The 23,830-nt window shown below is 46.4% G+C and overlaps 1 protein-coding gene across 2 annotated transcripts in view; it reads left to right on the top strand.

Annotated features, from left to right (window-relative positions):
- LOC134911731 (barrier-to-autointegration factor-like protein) overlaps positions 1 to 13,662 on the top strand; it is a 52,438-nt gene extending 38,776 nt beyond the window's left edge. For both annotated transcript variants that reach the window (XM_063919790.1, XM_063919791.1), the window contains exons 2-3: positions 12,981 to 13,146; positions 13,383 to 13,662. In XM_063919790.1, coding sequence (XP_063775860.1) covers positions 13,021 to 13,146; positions 13,383 to 13,532 — 276 coding nt within the window. In that variant the 5' untranslated portion in view covers positions 12,981 to 13,020 and the 3' untranslated portion in view covers positions 13,533 to 13,662. The remainder of the gene's footprint in view (positions 1 to 12,980; positions 13,147 to 13,382) is intronic.
- Positions 13,663 to 23,830: the final 10,168 nt, after the last annotated feature.

The following is a 23,830-nucleotide window of genomic DNA, read 5'->3' on the forward strand; positions in this document are numbered from 1 at the left end:
AAATACCCCCTTATTTCCCCTGTGCCTACAGCGCCACAGGCTTAGTGCCTGACTGCCCCACGGGCCTGGTGCCCGAGCCTTTGTGGTCTAGGGTTGTACTAAAGATTAATGGACTTACCAGTCCTGACATCTTCGGCTGGTTCAGCCATGGCCACCATCTGGCCTTTGACGAAGGTGGGACATCTCACCACCCCTGGGCTTCCTGAAGCTTTCACCTGACCAGCGATGGCTGGCGTTAGCCCTTTTGCGTTGCGCATCGCTGCCTCAGGGCTTACGCTGGCTTAATCGACTCTTCTGGCAGGCGTTGGCTCTTTGATCTTCAACCAGTGGACGGTGGGCTTTTTTTTTTTTTTAAGGTTTTTTTTTTGTTGTTAATATTTTTACAATGGCCGCCACCCTCTGGGACTTCCGAATGCTTCTCTGATGTATTTCTTCAGGAGCACTTCCTCCACACTTTTTTTTTCTCGGCCAACGAACTGAGCTCCTGCGCCTGGTACTGGCTACTGTGAGCCAGTGCCAGTGGCGGGGCTATGATGTGGTGAGCCACAGCTGGCTCGTCATGGCCCCACCTTTAGTGCAACATGGTTTTCCCTAGTTGTTTGATGATTTATTTTTTTATTTTTTATTTTTTTTACTTACAAACCTGAATCTCGCCCATTGTTAGTAGTAAATGCTAAAATAGCAGAAAACAATTTATATCCAGTATAATACTGAAATGAAGTATATAATTTATAGACTTGGGTCTGGATAGTGGTCCTGATTCAGAAATAAACGTAAACCAGATGTAAATGTCCGATATTTAACGCCCGTTCTGCGCATGTGCAAAACAGGTTCTGTGGCCTCTCATACAGGGTTTCATTCAGGTGCAGACACAGATTCTGCACGAATGAACCCCTATATGGAACCACACAGATCATATTAATATACATTAATATGAACGTCAATGTTTATTGAGTAATACTGACAATCACAAGCTGACATACAGAAAATATAAACTTTAATACATTTTCTTAAAGTAAAATAGAGATAAATATATGGTCATTTCAACAACATTGAAAAATTCTGGGATTGATGATTTTTATTCAATCCCAATTCACAGGATTGAAAAAAAAAAAAATGACCCGGAATAGGCCTACCTAGTTTTCTCTAACGTCCTAGTGGATGCTGGGGACTCCGTCAGGACCATGGGGAATAGCGGCTCCGCAGGAGACAGGGCACAAAAAGTAAGCTTTTAGGATCACATGGTGTGTACTGGCTCCTCCCCCTATGACCCTCCTCCAAGCCTCAGTTAGGTTTTTGTGCCCGTCCGAGCAGGGTGCAATCTAGGTGGCTCTCATAAAGAGCTGCTTAGAAAAAGTTTTTTAGGTTTCTTATTTTCAGTGAGTCCTGCTGGCAACAGGCTCACTGCTACGAGGGACTTAGGGGAGAGAAGTGAACTCACCTGCGTGCAGGATGGATTTGCTTCTTAGGCTACTGGACACCATTAGCTCCAGAGGGATCGAACACAGGCCCAGCCATGGAGTCCGGTCCCGGAGCCGTGCCGCCGACCCCCCCTTGCAGATGCCGAAGTTGAAGAGGTCCAGAGGTCCGGAAACAGGCGGCAGAAGACTTTCAGTCTTCATAAGGTAGCGCACAGCACTGCAGCTGTGCGCCATTGTTGTCGGCACACTTCACACCAGCGGTCACTGAGGGTGCAGGGCGCTGGGGGGGGCGCCCTGGGCAGCAATGTATAATACCTTTTTCTATGGCTAAAATACATCACATATAGCCCTTGAGGCTATATGGATGTATTTAACCCCTGCCATATATCGCAAACTCCGGGAGAAGAGCCCGCCGTTTTAGGGGGCGGGGCCTATTCTCCTCAGCACACAGCGCCATTTTCCTGCTCAGCTCCGCTGTGAGGAAGGCTCCCAGGACTCTCCCCTGCACTGCACTACAGAAACAGGGTAAAACAGAGAAGGGGGGCATATTTTGGCGATATTTTTATATATTAAGCGCATATAACAGAAACAACACCTTTTAGGGTTGTTTATATACATTTTTATAGCGCTTTGGTGTGTGCTGGCAAACTCTCCCTCTGTCTCCCCAAAGGGCTAGTGGGGTCCTGTCTTCGATAAGAGCATTCCCTGTGTGTCTGCTGGGTGTCGGTACGTGTGTGTCGACATGTATGAGGACGATGTTGGTGTGGAGGCGGAGCAATTGCCGGTAATGGTGATGTCACCCCTTAGGGAGTCGACACCGGAATGGATGGCTTTAATTATGGAATTACGTGATAATGTTAGCACGCTGCAAAAGTCAGTTGACGACATGAGACGGCCGGAAAACCAGTTAGTACCTGTCCAGGCGTCTCAGGCACCGTCAGGGGCTGTAAAACGTCCCTTACCTCAGTCAGTCGACACAGGTACCGACACAGATGAATCTAGTGTCGACGGTGAAGAAAGAAACGTATTTTCCAATAGGGCCACACGTTATATGATCACGGCAATGAAGGAGGCTTTGCATATCTCTGATACTGCAGGTACCTCAAAGGGGGGTATTATGTGGGGTGTGAAAAAACTACCTGTAGCTTTTCCAGAATCAGAGGAATTGAATGACGTGTGTGATGAAGCGTGGGTTAACCCCGATAGAAAACTGCTAATTTCAAGTAAGTTATTGGCATTATACCCTTGCCCACCAGAGGTTAGGGCGCGCTGGGAAACACCCCCTAGGGTGGATAAGGCGCTCACACGCTTATCAAAACAAGTGGCGTTACCGTCTCCTGATACGGCCGCCCTCAAGGATCCAGCTGATAGGAGGCTGGAAACTACCCTGAAGAGTATATACACACTTACTGGTGTTATACTGCGACCAGCAATAGCCTCAGCCTGGATGTGCAGTGCTGGGGTGGTGTGGTCGGATTCCCTGACTTGAAAATATTGATACCCTGGATAGGGACAGTATTTTATTGACTATAGAGCAATTAAAGGATGCTTTTCTTTATATGCGAGATGCTCAGAGGGATATTTGCACTCTGGCATTGAGAGTAAGTGCGATGTCCATATCTGCCAGAAGAAGTTTATGGACGCGACAGTGGTCAGGTGATGCGGATTCCAAACGGCATATGGAAGTATTGCCGTATAAAGGAGAGGAATTATTTGGGGTCGGTCTATCGGATCTGGTGGCCACGGCAACAGCCGGAAAATCCACTTTTTTACCTCAGGTCACCTCCCAACAGAAAAAGACACCGTCTTTTCAGCCGCAGTCCTTTCGTTCCTATAAGAACAAGCGGGCAAAAGGACAGTCATATTTGCCCAGAGGCAAAGGAAGGGGTAAGAGGGTGCAGCAAGCAACTACTTCCCACGAACAGAAGCCCTCCCCGGCTTCTACAAAGCCCTCAGCATGACGCTGGGGCTGTGCAAGCGGACTCAGGGGCGGTGGGGGGTCGACTAAAGATTTTCAGCACACAGTGGGCGCGCTCACAGGTGGACCCTTGGATCCTGCAGGTAGTATCTCAGGGTTACAAGTTGGAATTCGAAAAGTCTCCCCCTCGCCGGTTCCTAAAGTCTGCTTTACCAACGTCTCCCTCAGAAAGGGCGACGGTATTGGAAGCCATTCACAAGCTGTATTCTCAGCAGGTGATAGTCAAGGTACCCCTCCTACAACAGGGAAAGGGGTATTATTCCACACTATTTGTGGTACCGAAGCCGGACGGTTCGGTAAGACCTATTCTAAATCTAAAATCCTTGAACCTGTACATACAGAAATTCAAGTTCAAGATGGAGTCACTCAGAGCAGTGATAGCGAATCTGGAAGAAGGGGACTTCATGGTGTCCCTGGACATAAAAGATGCTTATCTGCATGTCCCAATTTACCCTTCACACCAAGGGTATCTCAGGTTCGTGATACAAAACTGTCATTATCAGTTTCAAACGCTGCCGTTTGGTTTGTCCACGGCACCTCGGGTCTTTACCAAGGTAATGGCCGAAATGATGGTTCTTCTACGAAGAAAAGGCGTATTAATTATCCCTTACTTGGACGATCTCCTGATAAGGGCAAGGTCCAGAGAACAGCTGAAAGTCAGAGTAGCACTAACCCAAGTAGTGCTTCAACAACACGGGTGGATTCTGAATCTTCCAAAATCTCAATTGACCCCGACGACACATCTGCTGTTCCTGGGAATGATTCTGGACACTGTTCAGAAAAAGGTGTTTCTCCCGGAGGAGAAAGCAAGGGAGTTATCCGAACTTGTCAGGAACCTCCTAAAACCAGGAAATGTGTCAGTACATCAATGCACAAGAGTCCTGGGAAAGATGGTGGCTTCTTACGAAGCAATTCCATTCGGCAGATTCCACGCACGAATATTTCAGTGGGATCTGCTGGACAAATGGTCCGGATCGCATCTGCACATGCATCAGCGGATAACACTGTCACCAAGAACAAGGGTGTCTCTTCTGTGGTGGTTGCAGAGTGCCCATCTGTTAGAGGGCCGCAGATTCGGCATACAGGACTGGGTCCTGGTGACTACGGATGCCAGCCTACGAGGCTGGGGAGCAGTCACACAGGGAAGAAACTTCCAGGGCGTGTGGTCAAACCTGGAGACGTCTCTTCACATAAATATACTGGAGCTAAGAGCGATTTACAATGCTCTAAGCCTGGCAAAACCGCTGCTTCAGGGTCAGCCGGTGTTGATCCAGTGGGACAACATCACGGCAGTCGCCCACGTAAACAGACAGGGCGGCACGAGAAGCAGAAGAGCAATGACAGAAGCTGCAAGGATTCTTCGCTGGGCGGAAAATCATGTCATAGCACTGTCAGCAGTGTTCATTCCGGGAGTGGACAACTGGGAAGCAGACTTCCTCAGCAGACACGACCTCCACCCGGGAGAGTGGGGACTTCATCCAGAAGTCTTCCACATGATTGTGAACCGTTGGGAAAAACCAAAGGTGGACATGATGGCGTCCCGCCTCAACAAGAAACTGGACAGATATTGCGCCAGGTCAAGAGACCCTCAGGCAATAGCTGTGGACGCTCTGGTAACACCGTGGGTGTACCAGTCCGTGTATGTGTTTCCTCCTCTGCCTCTCATACCAAAGGTACTGAGAATTATACGGCTACGGGGAGTAAGAACAATACTCGTGGCTCCGGATTGGCCGAGAAGGACTTGGTACCCGGAACTTCAAGAGATGCTCACGGAAGAGCCGTGGCCTCTACCGTTAAGAAGGGATCTGCTTCAGCAGGGACCTTGTATGTTCCAAGACTTACCGCGACTGCGTTTGACGGCATGGCGGTTGAACGCCGGATTCTAAAAGAAAAGGGCATTCCAGAGGAAGTTATTCCTACCTTGATTAAAGCCAGGAAGGAAGTGACCGCACAACATTATCACCGCATTTGGAGAAAATATGTTGCGTGGTGTGAGGCCAAGAAGGCCCCAACGGAGGAATTTCAATTGGGTCGATTCCTACATTTCCTGCAGGCAGGATTGTCTATGGGCCTCAAATTGGGGTCTATTAAGGTTCAAATTTCGGCCTTATCGATTTTCTTCCAGAAAGAATTGGCTTCAGTGCCTGAAGTACAAACCTTTGTCAAAGGTATACTACATATACAGCCCCCGATTGTGCCTCCAGTGGCACCGTGGGATCTCAACGTAGTTTTGGATTTTCTCAAATCCCATTGGTTTGAGCCGCTCAAATCGGTAGATTTGAAGTATCTTACATGGAAAGTAACCATGCTACTGGCCCTGGCTTCAGCCAGGAGAGTATCAGAGTTGGCGGCTTTATCGTACAAAAGCCCATATCTGATTTTCCATTCGGACAGGGCAGAACTGCGGACGCGTCCTCAGTTTCTGCCTAAGGTGGTTTCGGCTTTTCACTTGAACCAGCCTATTGTGGTGCCTGCGGCTACTAGCGACTTGGAGGACTCCAAGTTGCTGGACGTTGTCAGAGCATTGAAAATATATATTTCAAGGACGGCTGGAGTCAGAAAATCTGACTCGCTGTTTATCCTGTATGCACCCAACAAGATGGGTGCTCCTGCGTCTAAGCAGACGATTGCTCGTTGGATCTGTAGCACAATCCAATTTGCACATTCTGTGGCAGGCCTGCCACAGCCTAAATCTGTAAATGCCCACTCCACAAGGAAGGTGGGCTCATCTTGGGCGGCTGCCCGAGGGGTCTCGGCATTACAACTTTGCCGAGCAGCTACGTGGTCAGGGGAGAACACGTTTGTAAAATTTTACAAATTTGATACTCTGGCTAAGGAGGACCTGGAGTTCTCTCATTTGGTGCTGCAGAGTCATCCGCACTCTCCCGCCCGTTTGGGAGCTTTGGTATAATCCCCATGGTCCTGACGGAGTCCCCAGCATCCACTAGGACGTTAGAGAAAATAAGAATTTACTTACCGATAATTCTATTTCTCATAGTCCGTAGTGGATGCTGGGCCGCCCATCCCAAGTGCGGATTGTCTGCAATACTTGTACATAGTTATTGTTACAAAAATCGGGTTATTATTGTTGTGAGCCATCTTTTCAGAGGCTTCTTCATTGTTATCATACTGTTAACTGGGTTCAAATCACAAGTTGTACGGTGTGATTGGTGTGGCTGGTATGAGTCTTACCCGGGATTCAAGATCCTTCCTTATTGTGTACGCTCGTCCGGGCACAGTACCTAACTGAGGCTTGGAGGAGGGTCATAGGGGGAGGAGCCAGTACACACCATGTGATCCTAAAAGCTTACTTTTTGTGCCCTGTCTCCTGCGGAGCCGCTATTCCCCATGGTCCTGACGGAGTCCCCAGCATCCACTACGGACTATGAGAAATAGAATTATCGGTAAGTAAATTCTTATTATTAGAAACTCAAATGTTTACTGTAATTCCCAACCCCCCGCCCCCGTGTGTGTGTGTGTCCGTTCACCAAACCTAATGCATTAGTGTACATCTCTGAATCAGGCCCAGAGTCCTTTTTAACGTCAAATGTGGTCTGGGCATCTCAAAGGAAAACTGATCCAGTTCGCTGGCAGAAGTCAGAGCAAAGTGCAGTGCTGTTATCACTTCTTACACTTGCACTGAATTTGGACTGTCACGTTTACGGCAAATTCTGCCAAACTAGTGGTATCCCAAAGGTAACGTAACCGTTCAGGTTTTGGGAAAATCCATGCTTAATCATAGATGGTAAATCAAACTGACTGAGATGCTGATTAAGTCACCTGTGTTAATGCATGGATAGTTTAAAACCTGAACTGTTAAGGTGGTACACGGAGAGATGTTTGCTTAATTTCTAAGCAATCTGACTAGATTGCTTAGAAATGAATAACACATCGCTCTGTGTGTATACCCCATGGTGATAGCGAAGCGCGTTCCCGCACGTTGCTATCGCTGGCTCTAGGTTGGCCTGCATGCAGGCACAATCTGGCTAGATCGCCAGGCTCTCATTAAGCCTTGCGGTCTAAGTTAGGATTCGGCTAGCACACATTGCACTGAGCCCGATCACTACGTGTGTACCACCCTTTAGGGTGCCTTGAAGGCTGCATTTGGGAGACACTGGACTAAACAAAATAGGCAAACGCTACCGAAAACACATCACACACACATGTAACTGTCTGGCTTACTATTAGTCGTCATCTGCAAGTCCTTGTACTTGTCCTATACTTGGTGCAAAAGATAGATCTCCTAACCGGCGTAAATACTCTTAGCTGTTGGTCTGCATAGGCTGCATTTGTTTGAAAACCTTCCCGTCATCTGTGAGAACAGCCCTTGGATGTGCCTCTGTATGCTCTGTGTTCATGCAAGATATGCTTTGCCAGTGGCAATATATTCAACACTGCATCAATTACAAAGTGTAAAAATACAAGTTCTGTGAAAAAAATATTGACATATTACAGATTTATATTTGAGACTACAGTCCCAATGCTGCTTGCATTCATCACAAGAAATCCGGTAGTTTAAAATTAATAGTGTGTTTTGTTTTTTTTTCTTCTCAGTTTGTCAAAGTAAAAAAAAAATACTTTGGGCATAACTCAGAGTGGTGCGCTAATGCAATTGTGATTTTTCAAGGCTACGGAACTGCTAATGTTAGCAAATGAAACTGCTGCCCCGAAAAGAAATGAGACGCCCACCGGAGGGATCACAAAGTCATGTACAACTGTGTACACATTCGCAGCTTATACGCAACAACAGGGGCCATCGACTGCTCAAGTAGGTCTATGGCTACACAGACTGGCAGTAGCGACCCAGGCGCCATGTTGCTCTGCATCCATGATTGCAGCCAAAAAAATGATTGCAGACACACCCCAAAAAAGGCCATGACGCTGTAAAATAAAATAAAAATAAAAATGAAGCAAATAGATAAGCAAAGTGGAATTTGTAATTTAAGAATGCCACAAAACTATACTAAGAAAGTGTTGCTCTTTTTAATATTTATGTGAATGGGGAATTCTGTTTCTCATTAACCCATAGCAATTGTGCTGTCAAATTGCAGCATTGTGACAATGAAAACACTGTGGTATGTACAGTTGCAAAATGCTCAAGTGAAGCTAGAAACACTTGAGTGAAAGTAATTCATACAACATAATGTAACACAATTGCATAGATTTGTTTAAACGTTATTGGTGTTTGCGAACGGTCACGTTCCTATTCCGCTAGTGATGGCATACGATTGTAACATGCCCTTGCATTGGCCACTATACACTTAATTACAGTGAACATAAATGTGTATAGACCACCAGATCTACATTACAAAGGTCTGCAGTCATTAGGTAGACATGCTTTTGGTCGACGGTACATTTTAAGGTTTTTGCCGTCAAAGCACGTGGAATGGAATCCTAATTAGTGTACCGCGTTCACTCGCCATTCTTTGGACAAAGTTACTATTTCCAATGGTAGTCCACGTGGATGGTAAAGTATGAAAGTTGACCTTTTTGTACCTGTCAACCAAATGACTGTCTACCCTTTTCATGGGTGACGTAGAGCCCCGGATACCTAAATAAATAAATTGAGAGTGTACCATCTATCTTAACACAAATGCTCCAGATCACAAGTGCAATTGCTAGTGAGTATGGGGACTTGGAAGAAATTGGTTTTAAGAGAGACCTCTTTGAGTGTGCTGCCTTACCCACTAACCATTAGGGAAGACCATCGATGGGTTTAGTCAAAGTGGAGGAGATCTGATGGTTCTCTGCCATCGATGGCATGGTGCATAGTTCTGCCTCACTTCACTGGTTATTCCCACCTTCTTTTCCCTGATTTGCACATAACGTGTCTCTTATCCCTGCACTCTTTTCCTTGATGTTTACCATTGATGGGTTCCTGTTATGTACGTAAATCGCCAATTGCACCCTCAATGGTGTCCATTCGATGGCTATTAACCATGCCTGTGTTGCATTATTATTCATCGGGAGGGGGCTAATGTGAGCACAGCTAATCATTTAAGAAAATAGCTATGATTCGTTTAAGTTCCATACCCAGTTATCTTCTTTTACTAGAAGTGGTGGAACTACTGTGGGTGCAGGGGGTGTGGCCCAGAGGTTAGGGGTGGCATTGAGGAGAGGAAAGCCTGGCAATGTCTGATGCACTGCACCCACAGTTTAACAGTAGCAGATAAACACTACAGAGCAGAATTACTACAACACTGATCCTAGTAAGTCTATGCCTATATTCTACCCCTACTTTTCTTTCTGTACTCCCTTATCATTCTACATATACAGGTTAATCTGGCCTATAAACTAGAGACGTAGTCATCTTGCTGGCTGACTGGGTAAATATAGCGCCCTTCAGTGTTCCGCATCTACATGACTTATATCTGTATTACCCAGTAACTGCTACTGACGTTACATCAATGAAGCCAAAGTTCACATTCCAAGATGTATGCTATGAGGAATCAGCTGGGATGGTTGTCGCAGCCGCTGTTCCAAAATGATTGCTAATACAACAGGAGGCATCTCTTGTAAATAACGTCTCCTGTCTGGTTCTGTGATCTTGTTGCTGCATTGGATCACCTGCATGAACATCGGTCTTTTGTAACCCTCAGGTTACTTGGGTTGGCCGGGATATTGGCGTAGCTGAAGCTGCATCAAAGAACTCAACGACTGTCTTCAGTGTGCCCAGAGAACATGGGTGACATGCCTCCTGTTTTTTTTTCTATTGCTGCTTGTCGCCGCTTCCAAGCAGCCACAGCATGTCAATCATGTTGGAGCTTTGAAGCACTGTGTGCAATCTCAGAGAATGGTACTGCCACTTACCACTCCGATACTTACTGCAAAGTTTTGCAAAGGGCAGCTCTCCTGATAAGGGTTATCCTTTGCGATGGCTTCTGGTCGCTGGACTTCCGGGTTTATGACCCGGGAGTCTGAATGAGCAGAAGGACGAGGGAGATGCTGGGAGAATGCGGAAAGAAGCCAATTGCTTCTATAGGGTAACACCAGCAAGAACTGGCATAACCCTCTGCACTGAAGCCCCAGTGTCTGGGCTTTGTACTTATGGGAAATGCAGTAAAACACAAAAATGTTTTTTTTTTTTTTTTAACACATTTGCCCATTAGTACATCCAGCACAGAGTGGGATCAGCACATGCACAGAGCTCTTACCGTCTGACTTGTATTGAAACCATTGGGCTTAAATATAACTCTGAATCATGCCCTCTTTCTCCAGGTCTCCAACTGTAATAGCCGCAGACATTACACACCATTTCCTCACTGGTCATTTACATCCCATCCATTTTTATAGGGGGACTGACAGAAAAATCTGGAGTCTCCTGCAGAGGCACTTACAGAAGAACATATAGATTGCAGTAATTCAACTTCCCCCACTCCACATTAAGGAAACTCTGCACACACCTACATTGGTAGTACCTCAAAGGACACTGTAGGCTGCCACCGGAGAACTTGTGGGAAAAAAAGTTTGAACAATAATTCACTTTCTGTGACTGTATGGAAATGCATACATACAGTGTGCAAGTAACAATGTAAGGGACGGTGAGTAGAGACTGGAGGAGGCAAGCCTGGTCAGTGTCACGCAGAGAAGCCACACTGCCAGCCACCCACTAGCACTGCCGGCAGTGCAGCAAACAGCCTGCGCTCAGCACAGAGTGTATATACAGTATGTGACTCAGGGCGATATTCAATTCTTTTCACCCATTTTCACACCCGTTCTGTTTCTGGTGATGGGTGTGGTATACTCATTTCAGTTCGCTACCTCGTGGGTAGCGAGGGCTCCTAACCCATTACGCAGCTAAACCTGATTACTGTGGGCGCGATATGTGCGATAACTGGTATCACTTTAGAAACCCATACTGTTAGTTGCTGAATTTGTCACTGAATAGCGAGTGATGTTGTAGTGGCGATTGGTGAGCAAAGAAAGCGGACCGTTTATGTGTACTTATGTGTTTAAGGAGCGGCTTTACGTTAAATAAATACAAAATAACAAATGTAAACATCGGAAACCATTGATGTTCTAGAACCAATGTTTAGAACTAAACAATGTTTTGTAATCCATGGTAAAAACATCTGTCCCATGCTAGGCGTACAGTACTTGCTGTTTTACTTTGAAGTATATCAGAGGTTCTCAAACACGGTCCTCAAGGCACCCCAACAGTCTAAGTTTTAAGTGTATCCATACTTGGCTACAGGTGACTTAATTAGCACCTTAATCAGTTTGATTTAACTATCTGTGCTGAGCCATAGATATACCTGAAACCTGGACTGTTTGGGGGCCTTGCGGACTGTTTGGGAACCTCTGAAGTAGAGGATTTTTTATTTTTCCACTTTTATATATGTCCACATTGAGGATGTCTGGATTGGTGGTTAAATAGGCCAGAAAGGAGGCTTGTTGTGTTCGAGTGCAGCACTGCAGCTGCTGATTCTCTCGGGTCAGAGGTACAATTGCAGCAGGTAGTACTGGGTGTAATACACACTGTATGTACAGTATACTGTATGTGTAGGGGATCAATTTAATTTGCCTGTTGTCGGGATCCCGGCGGTCAGGATACAGATGCTGGAATCCTGCCAGCCGGCAATGCCGCCAGCCAGAATACCGGCGCTACAGGACTATTCCCACTCATGGGTGTTCTTGACACCCATAGAGTGGGAATAGAACACAATGGATCACGTATGGAAGAAGGATGCTTATCTGAATAACCAGAAAGGCTATATTTTTGTAAATCAGTGATTAGCAGCTCTTTTTGTGTTGTGGAACAACATATTCCAGCATGCCATGTCAACTAGTATGGTCCAGCTGTACTACAGTATATGTATAAATCCCGAAATTAGGCTCCAAATTGACCAAAATCCACTGTGTGAAGCAGTTCTAACCAGTAATTTGCCAATCAACCCTGGCCTTTCTCCTGTGTGAAAGGGTCAACCTGGGTTGAAATTGCCTGGTTTTCAACCCTGGTAAAAACCAGGATCGAAGTCCCAGGATTTGTGAAAATTTTTCATAGTTGTTGTGGTGTGTGTGTGTCTTATTCTTTTTTTTTTTTTTTTTTTTTAATTCCCCCCCCCCCTTCTTTCTTGAGATAAATTCTGTCTAAGAACTATAGAGCTGACCAGGCAGGTGTGTTTTACTTTTCTTTCCCCTGTACGCAGGGGAAGAAGTCCATTCCAGTCCAGCAGCATATGGGGGGAGGGGTGTTTACAATTTTAGTTCTCAGCAACCTGCGCAAACACTTCTGGCTCCATTGCAGCAACAACCCTACTGGGTTCGTTACACCTTTTTGTCTTGTAGTCTCTAAATGGACAAACCGATGTCACTCTTTGAATATTCAATGCCTGGTAATTAAACAGGTAGCGTTTAGGGTGAGTAAGCAAGCGATTGTTGGGAAACCTAGGTGAGCGAGCTGGAGGCTCAATTCCTTGTTTTAATTAAGATTAAGTCCTAGTGTCGACTTAATCTTAATTAAAACAAATGTGCAAAAATGTATTCTTGCTGTTTGAACTGTAATTTTAATGTAAAATGAGCTATACTTGTTTGTACTTCAGCATAATTAAGCCTATAAACTACTGTTCTGTTTTTCACAGGATTTTCTCTTACGGAGGTTCCCCCCAGCCTACGGAAATCATGTCTCACACCTCACAGAAGCATCGAGACTTTGTGTCTGAGCCCATGGGCGATAAACCAATTACAGCTCTATCTGGTATTGGAGAGGTTCTTGGAAGCAAATTAGAAGATCAAGGTTTTGATAAGGTAACGCATGCACTATCCATGGGGTGACCCGTTTTAGCCTGGTATTTAATGCACAATATTATGGTCTCTGTGTATTTTTATCAATTGCATAGAACAGTATGCAGCAGTGGTAAATTAAGGACAAATCTTTGCAATTGAGTACTTGTGCTTGTATGAGACTTCTGACTTTTATTTTTTATTTGACCATACAGTAAGATTTTAAGTTTTGATGTGTCTATATATGGTTTGTCTTGTAGGCGTATGTGCTTCTGGGCCAGTTTCTTATTTTAAGGAAGGATGCAGACGAACTCTTTACAGACTGGCTAAAGGATTCTTGTGGGGCCAATTCCCGCCAAGCAGAGTTGTGTTCCTCCTGTCTGAAGGAATGGTGTTCATCTTTCCTATGATCTATTCTCCAGTCTATATATTTATCTAGCAAGGGTCTTGTCAGTGTTAGGTTTTACGTGCTGTCTAATTCATTGTTTCAGAAATTGTTCAGAGTCTTAATGAATAAAAATAAAGTTATCTCTCCATCTATTACTGTAAGCGAAGTTTATCTTCTGGCCTTGAGGGGGAAATGACATACTGCAGAGGTTCTCAAACGCGGTCCTCAAGGCACCCCAACCGTTCAGGTTTTAGGTTTATCCATGCTTGACTACAGGTGACTTAATTAGCACTTCAGTCAATTTGATTTAACCATCTTTGCTGAGCCATGGATATTCCTAAAACCTTGACCTTTTGGGGGTGCTTTGAGAACCACTGACATAAGGTGAAAAGCTAAACTACATCTCCACATAGATTCTGACTGACTGTGTGACATATTAATCAAGATCTCTGCCCACTTTCACCACATTGACCATACGATCTAGTGGTAATTAAGGACCCAGTTTTATTTACAGTATATTAAAATGTTATATTTGGTTATCAAATAATGCATAGTAATTATATATAAGCTTTATGTAGCTGCTTGTTTTCCTCTCCTCCCTAATGCTATAGAGGCCCATGTATCTGCTCCTCATCCTAGAGGGCGGGATGTTCTATTAACATACATCGCCGTCCACCACAGTGATGCTAATCGCAAGTGTACTAATGCGGTGACAGAGGTCCCCCGTGATACAGTACCTGTCAGATGGTGTGCGGGGAGGTCTGTGGGATCCATCACCTCCCAGCCCTGGAAGGTGACGTGTGTAGGGAAAAAGTGAAGTGCTGTGAATACTTTTCGGATGTACTGTATACGAGGGGTGTGCAATAAGTTTCTGGACAAAAAATATTAAAGTGAACGTTCCTTAATTTTTTTTTCTTTCCCCAAAGTATTCGCCAGAGGAGTCTATTCAAAGTTGCATATGCTCAAACAATTTGATGAAGCCGCTAAATCCTGGATGAAGGTCTCCATTAAAGCTTCCGGTGACTCATAACGAAATCCACGCATCTCTGGTTTGATTAATGGGAATACAAAGAAGTTGCAGGGGGTCAGGTCTGGACTGTGTGGTGGATAACCAAGCTCCAGGATGCATTCTTGGGCCAGAAAATCCACCACCTTCCTGGGCAGGTGCATTGTCGTGATGGAGAAGGCACCACGAGCGTGAGTTCTTGGACGGGCCTGGAAATTGCTTCCAGCACTTGTGGCAGGCATTGGTTGGCATATCAGTCCCCAGTGATGGTATGCTTCTGAACGAGTGGTATGGTAGCTTCATGACCAGTCTTAGTGACTGTTTTTGCACAATCTGCTTGGCCAGATGCATTCATGTCGAAACTTCTGTGGGGGGTCACCTTCAACTGGGGTCCACTGGGCAAACTGTTTGGTCTCGGGCTCGAAACTAGATCCTGGATTCATCGCTACTGGGTGACCGCCATCAAACCTGGTCAGCATGTTGCAGCTCTAAGTCACCTGAGCCGCCTCCTGCTCTCGAGTCAGCCGATGGGGTACCCAGAATGCAGAAATCTGTATCAGGCCAAGCTTTTTGTGGAGTATCAAGTGGATTGATCCTGATGAGATGCCGATCTTCTTCTCAGTCTGAGCCAGTCATCTGGCGTCCAATTCAATTGTGGCCTGCACAGCAGGAACGTTGTTGAAACTTATTGCACATTCCTTTCTTTGTATCCTGCCTCTTTGTTCCACTCTACATGTCATGTTTGTGTGTCCTTTTACGTTTTGTTTCTAGGGCTAATTCAGACCTGATCGTTCGCTAGCAGTTATTTGCAGCGCTGTGATCAGGTTGTCGCCGCGTACAGGGTAGTGTATTTTAGCTGTGCAAGTTTGCAGTTTGAGTAGCCCAGGACTTACTCAGCTGTTACGATCACTTCAGCCTGTCTGGGACCGGAATTGACGTCAGACACCTGCCCTGCAAATGCTTGGAAACGCTTGCGTTTTTCCAACCACTCCCAGAAAATGGTCAGTTGCCACCCACAAATGCCTCCTTTCTGTCAATCTTCGGCTGTGTCAATGGATTCTTCGTAAAACCCATCACACAGCAATGATCCGCTTTGTACCCGTGCAACGCACCTGCGCATTGCGGTACATATGCATGCGCAGTTCTGATTGCAGTGCTGCAAAAAACGCTAGCGAGTTGGTCAGGTCTGAATTACCCCCTTTGTCTCTCTAGTATCTGGTTGTGTTACCTATGGAATAGGGGTGGTACACCATTGTGCTTATATCTAGTTTCACTCTACCTCTATGATGGTTATAATATCTTCCCTTTATACCTACACATTAATCGGATATCTGAACAGGCCTGCAACTAAATATTTCACACAGGCTGTGTGTTTCTTCTCACATGTTTATTTTTTATGAAATTAAACCTCTTCAGTGCAGCTATAAATATTCATGAGCATTAATAGGAGTGCAAATGGCCCATGTACTGGCAGGATCATGCTCGATGTGCCCCTGCCAAGATTATCTTTCCATAGAAACAGCCCTCGTGTGCCAGTATGCAGCGAACCAAGCCTGGACCGTGGTTGGCTTATACCCCTTTTCTACCAAAACCTCCCCAATATCTGTAATTGAACATGGTATTAAGTAGTGTCACAGCATCTTGAAACCCTGTTCACATCCCAGGCTGGACCCGGCTTAGTGCTGGGGTCTTCCATCTGCTGGCACTTTGAGATTACATCTCCAAGTGCCAGTGATCCGGCTCTCCCTATGCTTTTACCGTGACCCGGATCACACCACAGGCTGGCCGGTTCTGACCCTAGTAGCTTCCACGTTCGGATTTCCAGGTAACATTACCTGGGTTATATTTCTCTGACCCTTTCACACCAAACCTTGCCTTAAGCTTGGTTGCCCAAGCAAGAAACTGTTATAAATTTGAAGAACAGTTATTCCAGAAAACATTCCAAGTGAATTGCCAGTGGATGAAGAGACCACAAACTACACTATCCCCATGATGACGCCACTCCCCTAGAACATAGAAACTATTCTCTGTGGGAAACCAGTTATTCCAAAAGGTAAAGCTGGTGAAATAAAATAAGATTTTACTCACCGGTAAATCTATTTCTCGTAGTCCGTAGTGGATGCTGGGAACTCCGAAAGGACCATGGGGAATAGCGGCTCCGCAGGAGACTGGGCACAACTAAAGAAAGCTTTTAGGTCACCTGGTGTGCACTGGCTCCTCCCACTATGACTCTCCTCCAAGCCTCAGTTAGGACACTGTGCCCGGACGAGCTGACATAATAAGGAAGGATTTTGAATCCCGGGTAAGACTCATACCAGCCACACCAATCACACCGTATAACTCGTGATACCATACCCAGTTTAACAGTATGAAAACAACTGAGCCTCTCAACAGATGGCTCAACAATAATCCTTTAGTTAACAATAACTATTTACAAGTATTGCAGACAATCCGCACTTGGGACGGGCGCCCAGCATCCACTACGGACTACGAGAAATAGATTTACCGGTGAGTAAAATCTTATTTTCTCTGACGTCCTAGTGGATGCTGGGAACTCCGAAAGGACCATGGGAATTATACTAAAGCTCCCAAACGGGCGGGAGAGTGCGGATGACTCTGCAACACCGAATGAGAGAACTCCAGGTCCTCCTCAGCCAGGGTATCAAATTTGTAGAATTTTGCAAACGTGTTTGCCCCTGACCAAGTAGCAGCTCGGCAAAGTTGTAAAGCCGAGACCCCTCGGGCAGCCGCCCAAGATGAGCCCACCTTCCTTGTGGAATGGGCTTTTACTGATTTAGGATGCGGCAGTCCAGCCGCAGAATGCGCCAGCTGAATTGTGCTACAAATCCAGCGAGCAATAGTCTGCTTAGAAGCAGGAGCACCCAGCTTGTTGGGTGCATACAGGATAAATAGCGAGTCAGTTTTCCTGACTCTAGCCGTCCAGGAAACATAAATTTTCAAGGCCCTGACTACGTCCAGCAACTTGGAATCCTCCAAGTCCCTAGTAGCCGCAGGCACCACAATAGGTTGGTTCAAGTGAAAAGCTGATACCACCTTAGGGAGAAACTGGGGACGAGTCCTCAATTCTGCCCTATCCATATGGAAAATCAGATAAGGGCTTTTACATGACAAAGCCGCCAATTCTGACACACGCCTGGCTGAAGCCAAGGCCAATAACATGACCACTTTCCACGTGAGATATTTTAGATCCACGGTTTTAAGTGGCTCAAACCAATGTGATTTTAAGAAACTCAACACCACGTTGAGATCCCAAGGTGCCACTGGAGGCACAAAAGGGGCTGAATATGCAGCACTCCCTTAACAAACGTCTGAACTTCAGGTAGTGAAGCTAGTTCTTTCTGGAAGAAAATCGACAGAGCCGAGATCTGTACCTTAATGGAGCCTAATTTCAGGCCCATAGTCACTCCTGCTTGTAGGAAATGCAGAAATCGACCCAGTTGAAATTCCTCTGTTGGGGCCTTTTTGGCCTCACACCAAGCAACATACATCCGCCAAATGCGGTGATAATGCTTTGCAGTTACATCTTTCCTGGCTTTAATCAGCGTAGGAATGACTTCCTCCGGAATGCCCTTTTCCTTGAGGATCCGGCGTTCAACCGCCATGCCGTCAAACGCAGCCGCGGTAAGTCTTGGAACAGACAGGGCCCCTGCTGCAGCAGGTCCTGTCTGAGCGGCAGAGGCCATGGGTCCTCTGAGATCATCTCTTGAAGTTCCGGGTACCACGCTCGTCTTGGCCAATCCGGAACCACGAGTATTGTTCTTACTCCTCGTTTTCTTATTATTCTCAGTACCCTTGGTATGAGAGGCAGAGGAGGGAACACATAAACTGACTGGTACACCCACGGTGTCACTAGAGCGTCCACAGCTATCGCCTGAGGGTCCCTTGACCTGGCGCAATATCTCTCTAGTTTTTTGTTTAGGCGGGACGCCATCATGTCCACCTGTGGCCTTTCCCAACGGTTTACCAACAGTTGGAAGACTTCTGGATGAAGTCCCCACTCTCCCGGGTGTAGGTCGTGTCCGCTGAGGAAGTCTGCTTCCCAGTTGTCCACTCCCGGAATGAACACTGCTGACAGTGCTAAGACGTGATTTTCCGCCCATCGGAGAATCCATGTGGCTTCTGCCATCGCCATCCTGCTTCTTGTGCCGCCCTGTCGGTTTACATGGGCGACTGCCGTGATGTTGTCTGATTGGATCAGTACCGGCTGGTTTTGAAGCAGAGGCCTTGCCAGACTTAGGGCATTGTAAATGGCCCTCAGTTCCAGAATATTTATGTGTAGGGACGACTCCTGACTTGACCAAAGTCCTTGGAAATTTCTTCCCTGTGTGACTGCCCCCCAGCCTCGAAGGCTGGCATCCGTGGTTACCAAGACCCAGTCCTGTATGCCGAATCTGCGGCCCTCTTGAAGATGAGCACTCTGCAGCCACCACAGTAGAGATACCCTGGTCCTTGGAGACAGGGTTATCAGCCGATGCATCTGAAGATGCGATCCCGACCACTTGTCCAAGAGGTCCCACTGAAAGGTTCTTGCATGGAACCTGCCGAATGGAATTTTGCTTCGTAAGAAGCTACCATTTTTCCCAGGACTCGTGTGCAGTGATGCACCGATACCTGTTTTGGTTTCAGGAGGTTTCTGACTAGAGATGACAGCTCCTTGGCTTTCTCCTGCGGGAGAAACACTTTTTTCTGTTCTGTGTCCAGAACCATCCCCAGGAACAGTAGGCGTGTGGTAGGAACCAGCTGTGACTTTGGAATGTATAGAATCCATCCGTGCTGTTGTAGCCCTTCCCGAGATAGTGCTACTCCGACCAACAACTGCTCCTTGGACCTTGCCTTTATAAGGAGATCGTCCAAGTACGGGATAATTAAAACTTCCTTTCTCGAAGGAGTATAATCATTTCTGCCATTACCTTGGTAAAGACCCTCGGTGCCGTGGACAGTCCAAACGGCAGTGTTTGGAATTGGTAATGGCAATCCTGTACCACAAATCTGAGGTACTCCTGGTGAGGATGGTAAATGGGGACATGTAGGTAAGCCTCCTTGATGTCCAGGGATACCATGTAATCCCCCTCCTCCAGGCTTGCAATAATCGCCCTGAGCGATTCCATCTTGAACTTGAATTTTTTTATGTATGTGTTCAAGGATTTCAATATAAAATGGGTCTCGCCGAACCGTCCGGTTTCGGTACCACAAACAGTGTGGAATAGTAACCCCGTCCTTGTTGAAGTAGGGGCACCTTGACTATCACCTGCTGGGAATACAGCTTGTGAATTGCCTCTAGCACAGTCTCCCTGCCTGAGGGAGTTGTCGGCAAGGCAGATTTGACTAAACGGCGGGGGGGAGACGCCTCGAATTCCAGCTTGTACCCCTGAAATACTACTTGAAGGATCTAGGGATCCACCTGTGAGCGAGCCCACTGATCGCTGAAATTATTGAGGCGGCCCCCCACCGTACCTGGCTACGCCTGTGGAGCCCCCCCGTCATGCGGTGGACTCAGAGGAAGCGGGGGAAGAATTTTGATTTTGGGAACTGGCTGACTGGTGCAGCTTTTTCCCTCTTCCCTCGTTTTACACGCTTGCATTTCTGAAGCCGAAAGGACTGTACCCGATGATAATACAGTGCTTTCTGAGGCTGTGAGGAAACCTGAGGTAAAAATTTTTTCTTCCCAGCTGTTGCTGTGGATACGAGGTCCCAGAGACCATCCCCAAACAATTCCTCACCCTTATAAGGCTCTATGTGCCTTTTAAAGTCAGCATCACCTGTCCAGTGTCGGGTCTCTAATAACCTCCTGACCGAATGGACATTGCATTAATTCTGGATGCCAGCCGGCAAAATATCCCTCTGTGCATCCCTCATATATAGGACGACATCTTATGTTTGCAAACTAGTATCCCTGTCTGACAGGGTTACAGACCACGCTGCAGCAGCACTATCTGCAGGTCTCAGTCTAGTACCCGAGTGTGTAAATACAGACTTCAGGATAGCCTCCTGCTTTTTATCAGCAGGTACCTTCAAAGTGGCCGTATCCTAAGACGGCAGTGCCACCTTTTTGACAAACGTGTGAGCGCCTTATCCACCCTAGGGGATATCTCCCAGCGTAACTTATCCTCTGGCGGGAAAGGGTACGCCATCAGTAACTTTTTAGAAATTACCAGTTTCTTATCGGGGGAACCCACGCTTTTTCACACTTCATTCACTCATTTGATGGGGGAACAAAACACTGCCTGCTTTTTCTCCGCAAAAACATAAAACCCTTTTTTAGTGGTACTTGGGTTAATGTCAGAAATGTGTAACACATTTTTTATTGCCGGGATCATGTAACGGATGTTCCTAGTGGATTGTGTATATGTCTCAACCTCGTCGACACTGGAGTCAGACTCCGTGTCGACATCTGTGTCTGCCATCTGAGGGAGCGGGCGTTTCTGAGCCCCTGATGGCCTTTGAGACGCCTGGGCAGGCGCGGGCTGAGAAGCCGGCTGTCCCATAGCTGTTACGTCATCCAGCCTTTTATGTAAGGAGTTGACACTGTCGGTTTATACCTTCCACCTATCCAACCACTCTGGTGTCGGCCCCCAGGGGGCGACATCACATTTATCGGCATCTGCTCTGCCATCACATAAGCCTCCTCATCAAACGTGTCGACAAAGCCGTACCGACACACCGCACACACACAGGGAATGCTCTGACTGAGGACAGGACCCCACACAGCCCTTTGGGGAGACAGAGAGAGAGAGTATGCCAGCACACACCAGAGCGCTATATAATTTAGGGATTAACACTATATTGAGTGAATTTTTCCCAATAGCTGCTTGTATATACAATATTGTGCCTAAATTTAGTGCCCCCCCCTCTCTTTTTAACCCTTTGAGCCTGAAAACTACAGGGGAGAGCCTGGGGAGCTGTCTTCCAGTTGCACTGTGAAGAGAAAATGGCGCCAGTGTGCTGAGAGAGAGAGATAGCTCCGCCCCTTTGTCGCGGACTTTTCTCCCCCCTTTTTATGGATTCTGGCAGAGGTATTTATCACATATATAGCCTCTGGGGCTATATATTGTGATATATATGCCAGCCAAGGTGTTTTTATTGCTGCTCAGGGCTCCCCCCCCCCCCCCCCCCCCGTCCCCCAGCGCCCTGCACCCTCAGTGACCGGAGTGTGAAGTGTGCATGAGGAGCAATGGCGCACAGCTGCAGTGCTGTGCGCTACCTTGGTGAAGACTGATGTCTTCTGCCGCCGATTTTCCAGACCTCTTCTTGCTTCTGGCTCTGTAAGGGGGATGGCGGCGCGGCTCCGGGACCGAACACCAAGGCCAGTTCCATGCGGTCGATCCCTCTGGAGCTAATGGTGTCCAGTAGCCTAAGAAGCCCAAGCTAGCTGCAAGCAGGTAGGTTCGCTTCTTCTCCCCTTAGTCCCTCGCTGCAGTGAGCCTGTTGCCAGCAGGTCTCACTGTAAAATAAAAAACCTAATTATATACTTTCTTTCTAGAAGCTCAGGAGAGCCCCTAGTGTGCATCCAACCTCGGCCGGGCACAAAATCTAACTGAGGCTTGGAGGAGGGTTATAGTGGGAGGAGCCAGTGCACACCAGGTGACCTAAAAGCTTTCTTTAGTTGTGCCCAGTCTCCTGCGGAGCCGCTATTCCCCATGGTCCTTTCGGAGTTCCCAGCATCCACTAGGACGTCAGAGAAATGTAGTTACCCAAGGAGGAAAGTCACCGTGAATCATTAGGATAACATTCCTCCTCCAAAATATTAGGAAAGTATTTCAGTAAATGGAGAAACAAGTAGCATAGAGAAAATTGGAGGCAGAAATTTTGATTGTAACATTTTTGCTTTGTTTCATATGTAGCTATTTAAACATAAACGACAGTAAATAAAATAAGCTGCTTAACTCATGGATTCTTCTGCGATAGAAAGGATATTAAATTCTTGTTTATGGTTGTTTTAGTCATTCAATTATTCAGTCAGATCATGAAAAAATATTGTCAGAAATGCAAGGTAAATACCTGAATTTACTAACTCCCCCCCCCCCTCTCCCCCCAATATCTATCTATGGCTAATAGTGGCTCATTGTGCTCTGCATACCTCCCCAAATAAGATTGCAGTGCCCTTGAAGAGCTCCTTGCTCCTCTCCTACAGCTCCTCTTGCTGTCCTGCCAAGCTGTGAAATATTGGTCAGGCTCTCCGTTTTGAGAACGGGCAGATTATTTGTAGAGACAGGGTGATGGACAATGGATGAAAGACAAAGTAAAAAAACAACATTATTCTCTAAAGTTATTTATCCTAAAAAGCCTGTATATTGTAAGTGGACATCAGAATAAACCAGTAACTACAACGTTTGATTTCGTATTATCAGGCATATGCAAAATATGGGCCCAGATTGATGAAGCCTTGGAAAGTGATTAATTGCACGGTGATAAAGTACCAACCAAACAGCTCCTAACTGCCATGTTACAGGCGGGTGTGGTATTGAAGGTCAACCACACTTAAGTTGACAGTGTCTATGTCGACTGTAACTAGATCGATGGGGTATCGAGTTTGACAGGTCAAAAGGTTGACATGAGTTTTTTTAATCTTTTTTTTTTTTTGGTGTCATTTTCACCGTACAGTGGCCGGGAACCCCAATTAGTGCAACGCTTCGCTCGCCATGCTTTGGCAAGGTGCCTCGATCCGCTACCGCTGCGCACGGCACAGGTTACCATTCCCAATCGTAGTCCACGTGAATCGTAAAGTATGAAAAAGAGAAAAAATAAAATAAAAACGCATGTCGACCTTTAGACCAGTCGACCCAGAGACCGGATACTGTTACAGGCTGGGTTTGAAAAAAAAAAAAGAGGAGCTGCTTGGTTGCTACTTTATCACTGTGCAATTTATCACTCTAAAGCCCCATACACAATAGATGAAAAAGTAAAAGATCTCATTCAGAAGGGCCAATCTGAGCGAGAACTTTTACAATCTCGTCCAGTGTGTATGCTCAATATCCTTAACGATCCCGCACATCATTAACAAGTACAGATGAGGGAGGTCCTTGTTAACGACAGCCATGCTAGATGTAGCATGGGCGTCATTTCCCCTGCAGTCGCTCCCTTCCTCGCTTGCATCTGTAAGTGTGTATGCACTTGCTGACGCCGGCACCCCGCTTCCACCAATATCAGCGTCGGCAGGGACTCGTTTTGGTGTGTACTGGGCTTAATGCTTGATAAATCTTGGCCATGGTGATAAGACTGCAAGCTATAAGACTCCCCCAATTTGGCCACCCTAGCAAACCAGCACTTTGAAAACTAGTCGATTGCCATTGACT

Source organism: Pseudophryne corroboree, chromosome 4 (genome assembly GCF_028390025.1).
Source record: "Pseudophryne corroboree isolate aPseCor3 chromosome 4, aPseCor3.hap2, whole genome shotgun sequence".
NCBI classification, from domain to species: Eukaryota; Metazoa; Chordata; class Amphibia; order Anura; family Myobatrachidae; genus Pseudophryne; species Pseudophryne corroboree.